Consider the following 16,554-nt stretch of genomic DNA (forward strand, 5'->3'; position numbering starts at 1 on the left):
AAATTGTATTTTAGCGACAAAATTAAATGGTTTAATGTAAAGTGCAACTACTCGTAGACGAAGAATGTGTGCAAAGGATAGTCTATCAGGATGTGTGTACCTACCCCCCCACACACCCCCACATATATATTTATTTTCAATAAATTATTTCGAGAATTAAAAACAAACAAAAAATACCCATGCTGTTTGCCTTTTGCCTAACAACGCAGGTTGCCATGCGTCTCCGGGTTTGTTGTCCGTCGTAAAACAACTCCCATACCGAAGGTATTCTTGAAACACGCCACACGACGAAATTAACGAAGCTATTTCCGCATAATTCTACCCAAATTACATAGATTTTAGCAGAAAATGAGTCGACATCGCTTTAATAATGTTCAGATCAAGGCCCTGCCCGGGGGTTTGATGGCCCAGCAGGAGCCGCAGGGAGATGGCGGGCAGAAGATACCGATGTGGCCAAGCGAACGGATTGTTCCAGGCGGTGCTGGGGCTTTTCATACGGCAAAGGTGCAGTATAGCAAGGAGACCGCCGATCTGATTCGATGTAAGTTGGTTTGTGGGGGAGGGAATACCTTAGAGGGGGGTTAGGTATATTCTGAGCAAAATGGTCAAAAAGTAGAGGCCTAGAAGTTGCTGGAAATCTCCCGAGTCCCCACTAACCAACACCACAAAGGACTCGGGAGATTCCCAATTGTTTCTTGTGAATCTAATAAAAGTTCTGCAATCTCTGAATAGTACTCGTCAAAGAGTCCAAAATGTCGATGATGGTGCGCAAGCAGATCGACGAGAGCCTTCGTACTGGCGATCCTTTGCCATTGCCAGCGCCGCCGCGTCCCAATACCAACAATGATCCGGACAAGGAGACACTGGCCATCCTAGAGCGTGCACGCAATGCCAAGCGCAAGAATCTTCGCCAGATCGAGGCCAGCGGGGCTTACAAGCAGAGCTACTACCGTCCGCCCACCGACAATCGTATGCAAGGCGAGAAGGCCAAGTCTCAGCTGCAGTTCACCATGGCGGGCACTCATCTGCCCGATCCGGCCATCAAGCCGCGTCGTCGTCCACGCGAAGAGCAAAATGTAACCGAAGAGGATCTCATCAATGAGCGTAAGTGGAAAGACTTGAAGCTTTAGGTTCCATATTAACCCCTACCATCTGACAGTTTTGGACCAGATCAACGAGCGAGCCGAGTGGCTGACGGAAATGGAGTCCCTGGGCCAGGGCAAGAAGTATCGTCCGGAGATACGCGAACAGATCGCCGAGCGATTGCGTCGCATCCAGGCCTTGGAGTCCAAGATGAAGATGAAGTCCGATGGTGGCTTCCGTTTTGTGGACTAAAAATGTGTGTGTTATTCCCTGTTGGCAAAGTTTCATGTTTTTCTTTTCAAAACGAGCAAACCGAATTCAATAAATGCCAAGATTAATTCCAGTCGAGCGTGAATTTCAGTTAACATTCGATTAATAAATAGCTTTATTCAACTTATTTGCATTCGTATGGGTATAATTTGGATTTCGTTAAATTTCATTTTGATCTCTGGCACATATTTAATACACACTCATTGTAACAACAATCTAAGAAGCCGCCTGCCAAAGACATTGTATTAACAAGATGAGTAACGCCCTACGATGTTTATGCATCTTATTATTATAAGGTCTTTGCTCCTGCTTTCCTCGTTGGTTTCGCTGGTTTTGATTTTGGCAAAAATGAGTATAAAGTACAACGTTAGAAATTCATAGATTTAATTAAAAGTACCGAATAAATTACTTGATTATACGCGTATATAGAATATACATACGGCTATATATATATATCTGCACCTACTCACTACATGTATATATATATATATATATATATGCACGCATCTGTGTTAGTTCAAAATGTAATGCTCCATTCAAAAATAGACATTTTGTTGTGACCTCAGCTTGTGCTCATCAACCTTGGATTCAGGGGCGGCTGCAGCTACGGCTCGCTTAGCACGACGGCATGTGGCAGCGAAACTCGCCGGCGGCCTCCGCAAACCGATTTCGTATCAAGTAGCCGCTAATCACCTCAGCCACCTCGTGTGGACGGTCCTCGTGGACAGCGTGGCCGCAACGGGCCAAGACCTGCATCTGGAAACGGCCCTGCATTTGGCCAACGGTCAACGTACGGTCCAGGCCATCGATGCTGGCGAGGAGCAGCTGCTTGGGTAGGCGTAAGTTCAGAAACTTGTCGCTCAGACCGGAGAACCAGCCGACCCAGTACTTCTCTGACTTGGACAGATCAATACGCCAGGTGTAACTGAAAAAAAGTGGGGATGTGTAATCAGATTAAAGGTCACAGTAAGTAATTTTGAGCTTACTTCTTGGCTGCATCGGTATTCGCTTTGGTCGTGACGGGCTTCTTGAAATCAGTGCCCGCTGCTGCACTTTCGCCTTCGCTTGTCTCATCGCCTGGCGGCGACACTTCCTCATCCTCGGAAATGCTAAACGGATTGGGAAACATACTGGTGTGGTGAGCCTCCTCCAGGACATCATCGGGCAATGGCAGGTCATTCGTTGCCAGTTTGTTCGTTGTACAGCTTAAGGGGCGAAATATGCACTATATTTAGTACTTTAATAATTAGAGGAATGTAGTTGGACTCACTTGATTATCTGACCCGGCATGGACACCTTGGCGCTGTCTACATTGCGCACTTGGCCGCTACGGATGCACCATTCGATGGCATTTGGTATGCTCTGGAAATACTTTGGACGGGAGCGCAGGAAGCTCTGCATGCTGGCCAAAGCCTCCATGGCAGTGCCCTCCACCACATCGATGACGGTTATTCCAATTAAATTGGGCACCAGAGCCATGTGGGCAAAGTGCACGGCAATGGCGCCGCCCATCGAATGGCCAACGACATAGACCTGTGGCATATCCTCGGGGTAAAGCTTCAGGAGCAAGTCGGCAATGTCTCTGTTTTAAGGGAATTTCAACATCAATTTTAAAATGTGGGTATTTGTGTAGTGTTTGTAAAAAACTTGAATTAAAAAAATAATTTAAATAATAAATACAAAAAAACAGTTTATATAATATACATTTTACCAATGGGATTACGTCATTGTTTTCAAATATATACATGTAAGAAAAAACCAATATAAAGGTCACTAAATTCTTACCGAAGGTTAAAATTAGGAACATTTTAGAAACATATTTTTTAATTATAAACTATTGCAACAAAACCTTAAAAAAAAACTGGTTCTATAACTTTGTTCATTCTTTAGATTTCAGATGGAATAAACTCACTTGGCCAACGTATCCGCTGAAAGATCGTCCTCGTCATCCACCTTGCTATCGCCGTGACCCCTCAAATCGATGCACAGGCACTGGCAGTGGATCATACTCGTTACCTCCGACTACAGGTGGGCGTAGTTAATCAAATAACCAATTAATAAACAACCTCAACGCGTAGCAAATTTCCCAGATACTTACACAAAAATGCGCCCAGGTGAGCGCCGAATAGCCGCCGCCATGGAGCAAAAGCAGTACTGGTCCCGGCTTATCCGGCTGCTTGGTGCGGTAGACCCGAAAGGTACGCTGCTCATCCACCGTGACGTCCTCCTTCTCCGCGAAGAACTCGTTCCACATGCCCGGCTTGTAGTCGCGGATGCGCGACTTCTTGAAGGAGTCCCTGCAATTAGCCAAATTAGGTGGTAACCGCGTACGCCTCATCCCTCCTTCGCAGCAGCAGCAGCACTTACGCTCTTCCGATGCGCCCGCCAGGAATTGTGGGTGGCAATTTGCCCTTCAGCATCGTGCGCTGCAAGCTCGACATTGTCTCGATTGTCTCCGCGGTGGGGCCAACGCCAGGTGCTACTTGGGTGCAGGTGCAAATGGTAATTTGCACTTTTCTGGCTCGGGAAAATCCGTTTTCAAAAACAAATATCTTTCAAGTGATGATAGGGATGGCAAAAAAAACGATTTCAATATTGAGACTATCGATTCTATAAAAATATCGATTTTAGGAAGGCGAAAAACGAGCTGGCAGCGCTTTCAGGTGGCTGTTTACCATCTGGCAAGTATGTATGACAACGGAATTTATTTAAAAATCAAAAATATAAACAATGTTTTAACTGATTTGAAACATTCAAGCTGTTTTTTTCGAGAATAGTTTTTATACATATATTTTCTTTTAAAATGCTTAATCTTATCTTTATTAGATTCACATATTTCACTTATGATTTAATTGCACAAACACTTTGAATCTTATCATCTGAGCAAATACTTCAGTTTAATGACAAAATGATGACCAAGGTAATGGCCTTTCTTTAAGTGGGGGCCAAAAACCACATTTTAAGGTGATAGAAATTCAGAAACCTGTTTTACAGAACGCAAGCCAGAGAGCATTGGTGTGTATATTATGAAGAACGTTTGACCTATATAACGGTGAAGACAGCAACATTAAAACAAACAAAACTCTCAACAAGTTCCTACTGATACCCCCTTTACAGTAGGGCATCGCTAAGATGGATATCATTGGTATTCAAATAAAAAATTACAACTAATTAATACTTTTCCTTCTAAAATGAAAACATTTAAGTACTCTATTAGCAACTAAACAAGTTGAAACCAAGCTGGTTTCCCATAAAGACGTCCAACCGTATGAATTCCGGACCTAACAAAAACGGAAACGGCACGGGTCGGATTGCTCAGTTGCTTGATGGAACGCAACGCGAGACGTGCTCACACCGAAAACTAGAACTTCTGTGATAAGGCCTGAGAACCGCTCCAAGTTAATTTGACCTCATAAAGAGAAAGATAAGAAATTTTCTGGGTATGTATCGGCAAAAAAGCAAAACTCTTAAACAATTGCAATTTTTATCAAGGTCTAATTTGTAATGTGAACAACAAGTGATGCAACGGTATTTTGAAATGTTATTAAAACAAATGTTAAAATATGTGCTTGATGTGAGATAACAGCAAATTGTTGTAGTTGTTTTCATTGCTTATGTTTTTAAGGGTTAAATTAAATTTATCTATTTTGACGATATCAGAAACAAACAAATTGTAACGGTACCAAAATCCCGTTCATGTCCTGAGAGAAGCTTTCGCACGCTTTGGCCACTCTAAATAGACAGCTGTTAGCCTTGGCCCTCTCGCTCTCGCACGCCCTTCTCTCATTTGCCGGCAGAGTGCATTTTTGAACTTTGTTTTTTCCAATTAAAGCGCTAAATAAGTTCTCAATCTGGGATTTCAGTGCTTTGCTTACTGCTTCCCCAACCGATAACATGTTAGTTCACCACTTTGTGTGCCAATAGCTACTTCGACATTCTGATAAGGTAAGCACCGGCCTGATAAGCTAATTTTTGCACACCCTCGCTGACGTACAGGTGCAACGACGCAACGTGTCGTGTGTGTGTGTGCGGTTTGTTTACGTATGATAATGTGTTTTGGGCAGTAAATAAAGATTAACGAGTTGTTTTGCGACACGTTTACGGTTCGTCGCACCAGCTACGGTTGCTGGAATGATGATGAAGTGTTATTAAAATTTCAACCGCCGACAGGTGAACATGACTGCCAACGGGAATGGAACTGCTAGGGCTGCGGATGCCGGCGGCGTTCAGTTCGTGGCACCGGAGAAGCTTCAGCCGAATTCCAAGATCTACGAACGTGTCCAGAACCTGGGCGCCTTCTTCAAGCAGCAGTTCGGAGTAGATCCCGAGTTCTACGTTCGTGTTCCAGGAAGGTTGGTTACGTTGTTAATTGTTGTTAATTTTTTTTAACTTTTACTTGCAATCGTGGCAGAGTCAACATCATTGGGGAGCATGTGGACTACTGCGGCTATTCGGTGCTGCCCATGGCTGTGAGCCAAAGCATCTTCCTGGCAGTGGCCAAAAATCCTGCTGACAGCCAGCTGCAGCTAAGGAATTTGGAGGAGGCCAAGTTCCAGGGCTATGATGCGGACCTAAAGACTCTCAAGTGAGTGTTATTGATCTAATAACAAAGCTTTTCATTAATAAATTCCAATGCCAGAATTGAGCTACCAAAAAGTGGAGGTCCCGCCTGGTACAACTACTTCCTGTGCGGCATCAAGGGCATCCAGGAGAATCTGGGCAGCCAATGGAAATCCATTGGTATGCGCATTGCTGTGGACGGCAACGTGCCCCTGGCCGCCGGTCTCTCCAGCTCCAGTGCCATGGTCAGCTCCGCTGTTCTGGCCACGGCCCATGTTCAGGGCAAGCAGCTGGATCGCCGGGAGCTGGCCTCCATTTCGGCCAAGTGTGAGCAATACATTGGCACGCACAGCGGTGGCATGGACCAGGCCATCGCCTACTTGGGTCGCGTCGGCTGTGCCCATCACATCGAATTCCATCCCAAGCTCAAGGGCACTCCGGTGACATTGCCAGCGGGCAAGTGCTTTGTGGTGGCCAACAGTCTGGCGCAGAAAAACAAGGCCGCCTCATCGGACTACAACGAACGGGTGGTGGAGTGCCGACTGGCCACGCGTTGGCTGGCCAAGCACAAGGGTCTGGCCAACTGGCAGGACATTGTGCGCTTCATCGATCTGGAGGAGGCCTGCCAAATGGACAACGAAACATTCGAGAAGTTGATCAAGGACAACCTCACCAAATGGAACTATACGCGAGCGGACATCTGCAAGGAGCTGGGCATCACGGAGCAGGAACTGGAGACCAAGTTTCTGTCCGCCAACACGCGGCACATGGAACAGTTCAAGCTGCGGCAGCGGGCCCTGCACGTTATTCAGGGTGAGTTTGGGGTCTTACAAATTCAATTTTATATTTTAAATTTATAAATTAAGTACAAATTATTTATAATCAATTAATTAGCTTATTTAACTAATTGCAAAAAGGGATCGCAAATAAGATGTTCCGATCCCTGATTGCTAAACGAGTAGTTAGAGGTAATTCATGAGTCATTGACAGTGTTTTTCTACCAGCTTGAAAAATATTACTTGTAAAACTCTCGCTTACATTTCGCACAAGTTATTGACTTTATTTTTGGCCTCACAGAAACTGGTCGAGTGGCCAAATTCCGGAAGATTTGTGAGCAGTTGGCTGTGCGACCCAGTCTTGAGGATGCCAAGAAGCTGGGAGAGCTCATGCGCCAGTCTCACGAGAGTCTCCGGGAGCTTTACGAATGCTCGCATCCAGATGTGGAGCGTCTAATTGCCATATCCAATGAGCAGCAAGTCAGTGCTCGTGTCACGGGAGCTGGGTAAGCTTATACAGAACTGTACAATTCTGTGCCTATATTAATTGTTGTGTACTTTTCCAGTTGGGGCGGCTGTATAGTGGCCATGTGCGATTCCGTTGAAGCCGCGGATGCGTACATAAAGGCTCTGAAGCGGGACTACTATGCTCAGCTGCCATCCCATCTGCTGGAGCGCCATCAGCCCAACGACTTCAACGAGGTGGTCTTTGCCACGCTTCCCGGGAACGGAGCTGAGTTGTATGTTCAGTGAAGGATTCCCCCCCTCCAGCATTTATATACCAAAAGCAAATGTAGAACTTAGTCAGTCACTACTTTGATTCCATGAAAATCTTTTATACATGTAAAGAAAAACATTTAATCGTATTTACAATATATTAACAATTTTTAGAAGCTAGAATACAACAAGGCACGTGGGAAATGGAACTCAGCTCGGCTACGCGACGGCTGTCTATCTGCGATTCAGGTAGCCGGCGTTCTTGAACAGCTTGTAGACCTGTTCCCGGGGTATTTTTTCAGCCTCACGATGCACCACGGCCATTTCCTTTCTCGTCAGCAGCGACTCCTTGGCCAGGTTGGCGGCAATCACAGGATCATTATAGAAGCGCGCACTTTTGGAGAGCTCTGGCGGCAGCTCGGCCTCCCATTGGGCATTCCGCACCACCGAAGGATGAGCATCAGCGGTGGCATATCCCTGGTAGGGATTGGCCGGTTCGTAAGAAGCGGAGTGAGTGGAAGGCAAGCCCAGCGCCTGGTGGTAGAAGAACTGCGACCGAACGGAGCTCACGGCTAGAGTGGCCAAGCATCCGGCGATCAGCGCTACTTGGCAGGCGGTCAGCATGATGATTGGCTGCAGAGAGGCAGTGAGAGGGGGTTAAAAAGGAGCTGAGCAGGAGCTGGCATTATTATATTGTCCGACGTTCTAATAAACTGATATGGACAGATTTATTGCCGCCTGTCGGTCCGCCGGTCGGTCGGTCGGTCAGTGGCAGTTTTTAATCTACAAGTCGGCTGTCAGTTTCGTGCGTCATAAATTATGTACGGGAAAATCAATTATCGCATATGGTCGAGAGTGGGCAGCGCGCGGAGATCTTGGCTCGAACCCGCACTCGGACTCGGACTATTTGCGCCAATGAGTTACAGTTGCTAATCCGTGAACTTTTTGCAACTGAAACTGGCTTTTTTATTGATAAGAATTGGACTGGCTGCAGCTCAGGCTGAATGGCGAGCTTTAATTGTCAAACGTAGAGTGCTCCAATTTGGTTTGGAACAAAGCAATCAAGCTCGGGCTAGAGATACAGCCACAGTGGTCTTTCTGGGAGTTCTTCATTAATTTATATAATGAATTTAGATGTTTAAAGGGAGTTTAAGTAAGGGAAATTATTATTTAGATACATCCATTAATCGCAGTATTTTTTTTTTTGATAATTTAAGATTTTAAGAAAAAAGTTTTATCCATCTAAACAAACTCGAAAGGTAGGAAAAACATTATTATTTTTTACAATTCAAATTAATCTTTAAATCATTTAAAATTTAATTAAAACAAATTTTGATTTTGAAATCTTATTTTTGTTTAATTTCTTTCTTTAATTTTCTTTAGATTTTCATTTAATAATTTCTTTGACAAATTTAAGGGATGATATGATTTTTAATAATTTAAATATTCAATTCCTTTTTTACATAATTTCATATCCTTTAAAAAGGTCACACACATTTTCCACTTTATTAATTCCAAGATCACAGCCACTGTTAAATGCATATGTTCACTGTGTGTATAATGGCGCCATTACATATATTCCGAGTCAAATTTGTTATTTTTTGATTAAAGCCAAAGTCAAGGTTACGATCCCACACAACCGATCCGAATGGAGGGGATTTGGTTTCACGGCACTTGGCACTCACTTTGTTATGGATACTTTTCAGCGGGGGCTAATCCTCTGCGGGAAGAAGGAAGGCAAAGGCACCTTTAACCGAAACTGGAACACCTGGGTCTGGGTGAAGTTGAGACTGTAAACTGATCATAGAATTTCGAGGCAGCGAACTTTTATTCGCTTGCCGTTGAATGCCACAAAAACGAGTTGAACTCAAAAGTTGTGAGTCAACCGAATCCAATCCGAAACGCGCTCAAAGTCGTCGCTTCTGAGCGACGAGAATGAGTCAAGTTTTTTGTTTTGTTATTTTATTTTTTTTTTTTTTCAAACTGGCTGCTTTACATTTTATTAAATTAATTATGGCGCTGAGGCTGAGAGAGAGACTGCGAGACTGAGCCCGAGATGGCGGAGACTGCAATTGCGACTGACCTAGGCCTAGGCGCTGCGATCGGGGCAATTAAAAGCAATGATATCTGTCTGTCTCCTCCGGTTTCTCATGCTCCATAAAAGTGCCCCCCAAAAAAGGTCGGATTTGGATTGGATTGCCTGCCGGCAGTGTTACGCATGGCAAAAGTCGCACAGATGTTACATATGAACATATATGTAGGTATATTTTTCATATGTTTGAGTTCCATGTACTCAGAAAAAAAGGTATCTTATAATGAGAGGTTACCATTGCCATTTCTTTAATATCAACATAGTCACGTAGAAAAATAATATATATATATTATGCCCAAATATTGTTAACCTGAGGAGTTTATCTATTTAGGGAGTTTATGAAAATAATAATAAGATTTCCTGAACTTAAATGCTTGGAGAAAATAGCTTAAAAAGTTCCTATAACGTACTTCAATCCTAAAAACCCCAAAAAGGCATTTTGGATTAAGTTTAACCTAAAATATACAAATATTAAACACGTGTCCTTACCTTTGGGCACCTGATGTGAGTTGGAGCATATTAATAAAAAAAACAATCCTTATCGGTAGGATGTAAAGATATGATGTGAATTGATAAATAAGAATATAAAATACTCCAATAATAATAAGAAAACTGAAATCGTTAAAATATTTGTAGCTTTTAGTCAAATATAATGTGACTAGCGCCCTAATTTATATGTTTTAAACTGGAAGACAATAATATCAAAATAAATAATGATATTTGTGTAGGAGCTTTTAGTTTGGTTGCACTCAATACCTCTTCTGAAGCCACCATTGGTTTCTCTCAGTGTATGCACTGTATATGTAGTACAGCGATTACAACAATGATTGACAAGTTTGCTTAGAATCCATGTCCGACTCAAGTCGTGGCTCCGTGCGATATTTCGAAAGTGCCTAGATTGACCCTGAATTTAATGCTCAGCCGAAGTTGAGTCTAATTTTCAAGCCAAGCTCGATGGCTGCACATGTTTGACCCTAATTTGCCACGGGTATCGGAGTGTCGGGGTGTCCCAGTTGGGGTTATTCAACCGATCTGCCAAGGCGGAAGCATTAGCCCGGAGTTGCCCGCAGTGGAAGAGTTGGCATAATCACCATCACCCGCCGGTTGGCTGGCAACCTTGAACTTTCCCGATCTCTCAGGTGCGTAGCATAGCCGATTGGTATTTACATTGTTTGGCGGGGCTCGTTCCGACGTCTCTCTGGGAGTGGTCGTGGTCTCTTATTTATTGGCCGTGGCAGATCTGATATTTAATTAATGGCCATTTAGCGGCTTTTGTGGATGCATATTAAATAAACAAATTGGCCGGGCCCGTGCATTGTGTGGGTTGGCTGCTGCGGCTGCTGTTAATGAGCTTGGTCTTTGAACTTTATTGGGCTTTGTCTGCGGCTATGCGACCGAAAATTTCAAGGAACTCCATGGCTGTAACTCGGATGATTCCAAGAAAAATATATAGAAGAACAATGAGTGCCTTATTTTATATGAATAATACACTTTTAAAGCATTTAAGACCTAAATAAAGTTTTTTAGAAGCTGAAAAAGGAACATAAGTATTTAAAGAATATATTCTTTCGCTTTCAAAGTAACTCATTTTAATGTAAAATTAAGCTAATCACTAAAATATAATTCAGAATAAGACTAATTTTAATAAAAACATTTCGAAGCAAATGCCTCTGACTTCTTTAACCTTCTAAGGAAACAACAAGCTAAATAAATATGAAACAGAATTCAACTACTTATCTAGTATATAATAAATAAATAATTAATATAACGCAATAAAGAGCTTGTTAAAGGCTTTATTTGAAGCCATTACTGTATGTTTTTGTGTAAACTAAGCCCCCTTTTTATTACGTATTTATTTGTTAGTTTTTTATTGCACATTGCCTCGACCCACACGCAGCGCCTGCCAAGGGCAGCCGTTGCAATTTCAAGTGCAACGAATTTGTGGGGCCAATGCGAACGACTCTCGGTCGATGCGGCGTATGAGCAACATCCGCTTTGAAACATTAAGTATACGCACCGTACGACCGAGTGAAAGTACTGCTGCTTCGACCGTAGCTGTAGCTGTGACCCTGAACCACCTCCTACCGGCTTTCGAAAAGTGCATTTTTTCAATTTAGAACCGAGAGCTGGTGAGAGAGCCGAGAGCGCAGAGGTTTCCCACTTGAATTCTCAGCAATTCTCAATGCAGTTTCTCGCAGCTCTCGGTGAAATCGCTGTAGTGCAGTTTTGCGCCAGTCGACGTTTTGCTGTTCGACGGGGCGGGCTTGTTGTGTGTGCTCTGTGCTCTGCTGAGGTGTTACCAATTTTTCTTTGGCCAGCGGAAATTGTATAATAATTGGCCGAAAAAGTTGACCTGGACTGAATTCGCAATTGTGTCAGTGCTAGAAAAAAAATGCTGCAGCGGCAGAAAGCCACTGTCAGCTCTCGATTTGGCAGCACCAGAGGCCCAGTGCCAGCCATTCACAGGCGGGCGGCGGCCAAGTGAAGTGGAAACAATGGCAGCGGCCATGCAGATTGCAGGACCTTCGCGCAGCAATGGCAGTGGCCTGGCAATGGCCGTGAATAGTGGCGCTGCTGTCAATCAATACGAGGAGAATGCCGAGCACTTACGGCAGCTGTTTAGCCGGAGCAAGCTTGTGTCCTTTAGCATTGACCACATCTCGTGCAGCGCCGGCAGCAGCAGCGGGGACAACTACATGTCCGTGGTCAAGCGGGTGACAATCAGCCAGGCCACAGAGGACGAGGCAATGAGGGAAATAGGTAAGAAGTGTATCAGGGGAGACATTGTCATGTAACGTATAAGGTTTTTAAGGCAAAGATAATGAACAGAATATGAATTAGATTGCATAAACGATGCAAAATAGGTGAAAATAATCTGATAGGCGTTTAATATTAACTTAATATTTAGACCAGTTGCTTACATTTTTAGTTCCCTTAGAGTAGCTCCAGAGGGTAATAACCAACTCAGAACCGTAAGAAACAGAGGCAGGCGCTTGTAGTTCAGATTTTTCGCTTTTGTTTGCACCGCTGAGCGGCAACGGCGTCGAGTGGGTTGACCTTGTGCCACGCATTCTAAATGCAATGCGGCGTATACGTAATATAGATTCGCTAAAGGTCAGCACGCACACCCATACACGCACACACACACAGGCAGGCCCAGAGAGCGACGCGAGAGAGAGGCGGCCGCTTCGCTCTCCCGCACACAAGGCCCAGCGCCATTTCATTCATAAATCTTTGGCCGCGATGTAAACAAACGTCAGCTGTTCGTCGCTCACGCTCTCACTGTTTTTGTTTTGCTCTGCATTTCCTTCTACCCTCGGCTCTTTTCCCCTCCACTCTGCAGTCACCGTTATTGTGAAGCGCCAGATTGCGAGCCTCTCGCGCCGGCAGCTTTACCGTTGCGAGGAGGCCTTCAGCAACGAGATCAACGCCTATCGCCACCTGGCTCCTCTCCTTGCCGCCCACAGCCGACAGCAGCTGTTTCCGGTGTGCCACATCGCGGAGTGCCATGATCGCCGGGATCCGGACAGCGGCGAGCCCATCATTGTGCTGCAGGACCTCAAGGCCTTGGGATTTCGGATGAGGGATCGGTTGGTGGGGCTGGAGCTGCGTCACTGTCTCCTAGTGATGAAGGTGAGTTAATCGTCCAAGCTTATTTGCTATCCTTTATCCTTTTACCATCCTTGAAGAAACTGGCGCAACTGCACGCCGCCTCACTGGCCGCCCAAGAACTGGACTCTGTGAGCTTCTCCGCTGAGGTTGAGCATCTCGAGGAGATCGTTTATTGCGAGGAGGCGGCCGATTTCTATGCCACCATATTGGATACATCTGTACAGCAGGCCCTGGAGAGTTTGGGTGACTCCAATTCCGACGGCAGCCTGACCACGCCCATTCGCCTACTCAATGAGCTGCGACCCAATTTGTTTGAGAACCTGAAGCGCGAGATAAACGCCACGGCAAGGACGCCCTTCAGTGTGATCTGTCACGGGGACTTGTGGGTGAACAACATCATGTTTCGCTCGGAGCCGGAAGAGGTGATCTTCTTCGACCTGCAAGCGATGCGTAGGACATCTCCCGTGTTCGATATACTCCACTTCATATACACCAGCACGCGAAGGGAACTGAGGGATGTGCACACGGACACGCTGCTGGCCGCGTACTCCGAGGCCTTGGGCCTGGAACTGATGCACCAACTGGAGGGCAGTCCGGCTGCCGAACGGCTGCAGGAACTTTGCGAGGCGTTTTCGCTTCAGCGCCTCAGTGCCGAGTACGTGCGTCAGGTGCACTATGGCCTGGCAATCGGCATGTGGATTCTGCCGGCCGTCACCTTTGATCCGAACAACCTGCCCAATCTGGACGTGATGAGCGAGCTCAGTCTGACCGGCAAGGAGGAGATCAAATGCACCCAGACCCTCACGTCGGAGTACCATCTGCGCGTCCGGGAGCTGGTGATGGAGTTCTACGAGCTGGGTTATCTCCACACGGAGTAACGAACCCTTAAAGAGTATTCATAGTCACGTAGCGTTAGGATTTAACTCTCGATAAATATAGATGATAGATTTCTCTTTAGAGGAACTTTAGCGCTCCGTTGAAGGTTCCTTTATTACCGAATAATTGTTCACTTTTTTAAACTTACAAAAGGGTTCGTAGACAAACAAATCTGGCGGGATTACGAGCCAAAAAACAAGGAACTTATAAAGAAGAACTGACATACCGCGGCATGGACATGGATCTGAAGGCTTTATAAGTGTAACAAGGATGCATGGAATTCCAGAAGAGTGGTGGTGGTCGTGGTCCGTGCTGGGTTGTCGCCTCACTTGTTGCCGCCACCGCCGCCCCAGCCGAGGAATCCCTTGACGAAGCCGGTAACGCCACCGGCCTTCTTGCCGGGCGACTCCAGCTTGTCCTCCAGCGAGGGCAGCTCCACGTAGTTCATGGCCAGGTCGAAGAAGAGGGGCTTGCAGGGTATGGGCTCCATGTCGGGGGTGAGCTTGAACACGTTGGGCGTCTTGGTGTGCAGCGACTGGTCCTCCTTGTACAGCGACAAGCGTTCGTACAGCGGTTTTGTGGTCTTCTGCGCCTTGGTGGTGGTTCCGGCCTCCTCGCTGTTATCATCCTCCAGCACACTGTAGGCGTGGGCGGAGAATTTGCAGCCCTCGATGGTGGACACGACCTTCTTGAGCTCCGCTTGCAGCTGGAACTCCGCGCTGGCCCTGCCCTTGAGCGCCTCGGTGGCGTAGTTGGAGGCACGCTCGTATAGCGCCACCGCCTCCTTCCACTTCTTCATATCAATCAGGGTGAGGGCAATGTAGTAGCAACGGAAGGCCTTGAAGGTTATGGCCAGGTTCTCCACCTCGGCCTGGTACTGGGCATCGTCCTCCATGCCGTTGATCTGCTGCATTTCCGTCACGTTCTGGAGGATGATCTCGTACAGGCGGGCCAGATCCTGGGACCGCACGCGTTTGCCGTCGCCAACGTTCTGCTGAGACTGCTGGTTGGGATCGTCAAAGTTGAGCTTTGCCTGGAAGGAATCGTATTAGCGTTGATTGTTAATGAGTTTCCTCGAGAATTACCTGCTCCACAAGGCACAGATTGCGCTGCAACGTGCGGCTGTGTCGGATGTAGCTCAAGTAGGCCAGAAGATATTGCACTCCAGACACTGTCTGGCCTGTGGTCAGCGAACGCAGCTTGGGATCCTGCTTAATCTCGTCCCGCACCGCCTGAATGGCGTCCTTGCAGTCCATCAAAATGCGTTCGATTAACTCGATCTTGGAATCCGGCTTGGTAGCCTTCGCCAGTGACTTGTCCAGCTCCTGGGCGCTAAGCAGGAACAGGCGCACCTTCTCCGGACGCACGGTGACCTTGCGACCGCGCCAGTCGATCGTCTGCAGGCCCTCGCTGCTCTCCGTCTTCGTCTGGCTGACCAGCACATCCAGATTCTCGAGCACTCCCTGGGCGCGAAGCTCCAGGATCTCGTCGATCTTGCCGCCGCTGGTGGCACCGCCGCTGATGTTGTAGGCGCAGTAGCGCAGATTGGGCGTGAACTCGTTCACCTTTGCCCGGTACAGCTCCTGCTCGTCATCGGGCAAGGCCTTGGCCAGGTTCTCGTACACCACCTGGGCGCGTTTCAGGTGCTCGCCAGCCGTCTTCCACAGTTGCAGTTCAAAGTGCAGGCTGCCGTGCATCCAGGCCACGTAGGCCTCGCATTCCAGCTTCGTGCGGGCATCGAAGGCCTCCGTCTGCGGGATAAAGATCAATTAAACTTTATATAAACTTCCCCTTCGACATACAGCCACTTACATTGCACAACTCCTGCAGCTGGAGGGCGTAGAAGCAGGCCCTCCGCAGCTTGCTGATCAGATGGAAGCGCTTTCGCGGCTCCGTGTTGGACTCCTGCTTCAGCTGCATGGCATAAGCCCAGGCCCGCTCAGCGCTGATCAGTGGGATGTGGAAAAAACGCTCGTCGGCCTTCTTGCCTGTCAACTGACCGATGGTCACGTCACGTCGCTTGAAGTGTCGCTTGTCGCCCTGCGGGTACTTCAGTGCCTTCCTCAGACGACGTATGCGGCGGGTGCAGTAGCCACGGTAGCGCTGGAAGTCGCCGTGACGCAGGCCATGCTGCTGCTGGGCATCCTTGATCATGTGCAGGACTACAGCGAGAGTGAAAGTTCACATAAATTAGCATACAGACTTTTAGGTTAAAGGGAGCGGTGCTGAGCGTCCCATTGGCCCCAGACTGGACGGAGCCCACGCCGTACTCACTCTCGACCGTGAAGATCTTGGCCTGCTCAGGCACCACCGGCACAGATTCCGTCTTCTCGGGCTCCCCTGAACTTATGGTATCATCTTGTACGACCATTTTTAAGCCTGTCCAGTCCAACAAAAATCAACGACGTGTAAAAACTAGGGATGGGTCGCCAGTTGGGATTGTCAAAAACATAGCGATATCGATATTATCAACATGACTTGGCAATATGTATCGGCAAGCAAAAGCCTTTCAAGTTTCAATGAAAACTATATTTAAGGATTTTATGAAGAGTCAATGAATTTTTAAAA

The 16,554-nt window shown here is 46.6% G+C and overlaps 6 protein-coding genes across 9 annotated transcripts; 3 read left to right on the forward strand and 3 right to left on the reverse strand.

Annotated features, from left to right (window-relative positions):
- Positions 1 to 229: 229 nt before the first annotated feature.
- On the forward strand, positions 230 to 1,426 carry LOC108078947 (UPF0193 protein EVG1 homolog). Its single transcript, XM_017173096.3, has 3 exons — positions 230 to 541; positions 733 to 1,104; positions 1,160 to 1,426. The coding sequence occupies exons 1-3, from the start codon at positions 349 to 351 to the stop codon at positions 1,333 to 1,335; spliced, it is 741 nt and encodes a 246-aa protein (XP_017028585.1). The 5' UTR covers positions 230 to 348; the 3' UTR covers positions 1,336 to 1,426.
- An 8-nt stretch (positions 1,427 to 1,434) lies between these two features.
- Positions 1,435 to 3,918, reverse strand: LOC108078945 (protein phosphatase methylesterase 1). The gene is made up of 6 exons (XM_017173094.2): positions 3,721 to 3,918; positions 3,452 to 3,650; positions 3,266 to 3,375; positions 2,624 to 2,935; positions 2,340 to 2,558; positions 1,435 to 2,278 (listed from the first exon to the last, which is right to left on the reverse strand). The coding sequence occupies exons 1-6, from the start codon at positions 3,792 to 3,794 to the stop codon at positions 1,969 to 1,971; spliced, it is 1,224 nt and encodes a 407-aa protein (XP_017028583.1). The 5' UTR covers positions 3,795 to 3,918; the 3' UTR covers positions 1,435 to 1,968.
- A 736-nt stretch (positions 3,919 to 4,654) lies between these two features.
- Positions 4,655 to 7,564, forward strand: Galk (N-acetylgalactosamine kinase). 3 transcript variants are annotated; one of them, XM_017173051.3, is made up of 6 exons: positions 4,655 to 4,793; positions 5,524 to 5,705; positions 5,765 to 5,938; positions 5,993 to 6,726; positions 6,991 to 7,195; positions 7,256 to 7,564. In XM_017173051.3, the coding sequence occupies exons 2-6, from the start codon at positions 5,530 to 5,532 to the stop codon at positions 7,440 to 7,442; spliced, it is 1,476 nt and encodes a 491-aa protein (XP_017028540.1). In that variant the 5' UTR covers positions 4,655 to 4,793; positions 5,524 to 5,529; the 3' UTR covers positions 7,443 to 7,564. The 3 variants fall into 3 exon arrangements, with proteins under 3 accessions (XP_017028540.1, XP_017028539.1, XP_070141481.1); XM_017173050.3 differs by lacking the exon at positions 4,655 to 4,793 and adding an exon at positions 5,128 to 5,298; XM_070285380.1 differs by lacking the exon at positions 4,655 to 4,793 and adding an exon at positions 5,438 to 5,456.
- LOC108078916 (uncharacterized) lies at positions 7,549 to 9,345 on the reverse strand. Of its 2 annotated transcripts, none has more exons than XM_070285381.1 (2): positions 8,232 to 8,373; positions 7,549 to 8,039 (listed from the first exon to the last, which is right to left on the reverse strand). In XM_070285381.1, the coding sequence occupies exon 2, from the start codon at positions 8,028 to 8,030 to the stop codon at positions 7,641 to 7,643; it is 390 nt and encodes a 129-aa protein (XP_070141482.1). In that variant the 5' UTR covers positions 8,031 to 8,039; positions 8,232 to 8,373; the 3' UTR covers positions 7,549 to 7,640. The 2 variants fall into 2 exon arrangements, with proteins under 2 accessions (XP_070141482.1, XP_017028542.1); XM_017173053.3 differs by lacking the exon at positions 8,232 to 8,373 and adding an exon at positions 9,092 to 9,345 and having other exon boundaries at positions 7,555 to 8,039.
- Positions 9,346 to 11,752: 2,407 nt separating this feature from the next.
- LOC108078900 (uncharacterized) lies at positions 11,753 to 14,078 on the forward strand. The gene is made up of 3 exons (XM_017173032.3): positions 11,753 to 12,258; positions 12,842 to 13,131; positions 13,188 to 14,078. Exons 1-3 carry the CDS (start codon positions 11,994 to 11,996, stop codon positions 13,986 to 13,988), a joined length of 1,356 nt encoding a protein of 451 aa, XP_017028521.1. The 5' UTR covers positions 11,753 to 11,993; the 3' UTR covers positions 13,989 to 14,078.
- Positions 14,058 to 16,418, reverse strand: Srp68 (signal recognition particle 68). Its single transcript, XM_017173031.3, has 4 exons — positions 16,261 to 16,418; positions 15,799 to 16,148; positions 15,072 to 15,737; positions 14,058 to 15,019 (listed from the first exon to the last, which is right to left on the reverse strand). Exons 1-4 carry the CDS (start codon positions 16,355 to 16,357, stop codon positions 14,312 to 14,314), a joined length of 1,821 nt encoding a protein of 606 aa, XP_017028520.1. The 5' UTR covers positions 16,358 to 16,418; the 3' UTR covers positions 14,058 to 14,311.
- Positions 16,419 to 16,554: the final 136 nt, after the last annotated feature.

The sequence above is a fragment of the Drosophila kikkawai genome, chromosome 3L, assembly GCF_030179895.1.
Source record: "Drosophila kikkawai strain 14028-0561.14 chromosome 3L, DkikHiC1v2, whole genome shotgun sequence".
In the NCBI taxonomy this organism is placed as follows: domain Eukaryota; kingdom Metazoa; phylum Arthropoda; class Insecta; order Diptera; family Drosophilidae; genus Drosophila; species Drosophila kikkawai.

Excerpts from the sequence above, each read along its gene's own strand:
- LOC108078900 (XM_017173032.3), top strand. The coding sequence starts at position 11,994 with ATGGCAGCGGCCATGCAGATTGCAGGACCTTCGCGCAGCAATGGCAGT. Across the intron at positions 12,259-12,841 it reads CGAGGCAATGAGGGAAATAG|TCACCGTTATTGTGAAGCGC; the intron begins GTAAGAAGTGTA and ends TCCACTCTGCAG. Across the intron at positions 13,132-13,187 it reads ACTGTCTCCTAGTGATGAAG|AAACTGGCGCAACTGCACGC; the intron begins GTGAGTTAATCG and ends CCATCCTTGAAG.
- LOC108078916 (XM_070285381.1), bottom strand. The coding sequence starts at position 8,030 with ATGCTGACCGCCTGCCAAGTAGCGCTGATCGCCGGATGCTTGGCCACT.
- Galk (XM_017173051.3), top strand. The coding sequence starts at position 5,530 with ATGACTGCCAACGGGAATGGAACTGCTAGGGCTGCGGATGCCGGCGGC. Across the intron at positions 5,939-5,992 it reads GCGGACCTAAAGACTCTCAA|AATTGAGCTACCAAAAAGTG; the intron begins GTGAGTGTTATT and ends TTCCAATGCCAG. Across the intron at positions 7,196-7,255 it reads GCTCGTGTCACGGGAGCTGG|TTGGGGCGGCTGTATAGTGG; the intron begins GTAAGCTTATAC and ends GTACTTTTCCAG.
- Srp68 (XM_017173031.3), bottom strand. The coding sequence starts at position 16,357 with ATGGTCGTACAAGATGATACCATAAGTTCAGGGGAGCCCGAGAAGACG. Across the intron at positions 16,149-16,260 it reads CAAGATCTTCACGGTCGAGA|TCCTGCACATGATCAAGGAT; the intron begins GTGAGTACGGCG and ends CTCTCGCTGTAG. Across the intron at positions 15,738-15,798 it reads AGCTGCAGGAGTTGTGCAAT|ACGGAGGCCTTCGATGCCCG; the intron begins GTAAGTGGCTGT and ends TTTATCCCGCAG.
- LOC108078947 (XM_017173096.3), top strand. The coding sequence starts at position 349 with ATGAGTCGACATCGCTTTAATAATGTTCAGATCAAGGCCCTGCCCGGG. Across the intron at positions 542-732 it reads GACCGCCGATCTGATTCGAT|TACTCGTCAAAGAGTCCAAA; the intron begins GTAAGTTGGTTT and ends ATCTCTGAATAG. Across the intron at positions 1,105-1,159 it reads AGAGGATCTCATCAATGAGC|TTTTGGACCAGATCAACGAG; the intron begins GTAAGTGGAAAG and ends ACCATCTGACAG.
- LOC108078945 (XM_017173094.2), bottom strand. The coding sequence starts at position 3,794 with ATGTCGAGCTTGCAGCGCACGATGCTGAAGGGCAAATTGCCACCCACA. Across the intron at positions 3,651-3,720 it reads GGCGGGCGCATCGGAAGAGC|GGACTCCTTCAAGAAGTCGC; the intron begins GTAAGTGCTGCT and ends GGCTAATTGCAG. Across the intron at positions 2,559-2,623 it reads ATGCCGGGTCAGATAATCAA|CTGTACAACGAACAAACTGG; the intron begins GTGAGTCCAACT and ends TCGCCCCTTAAG.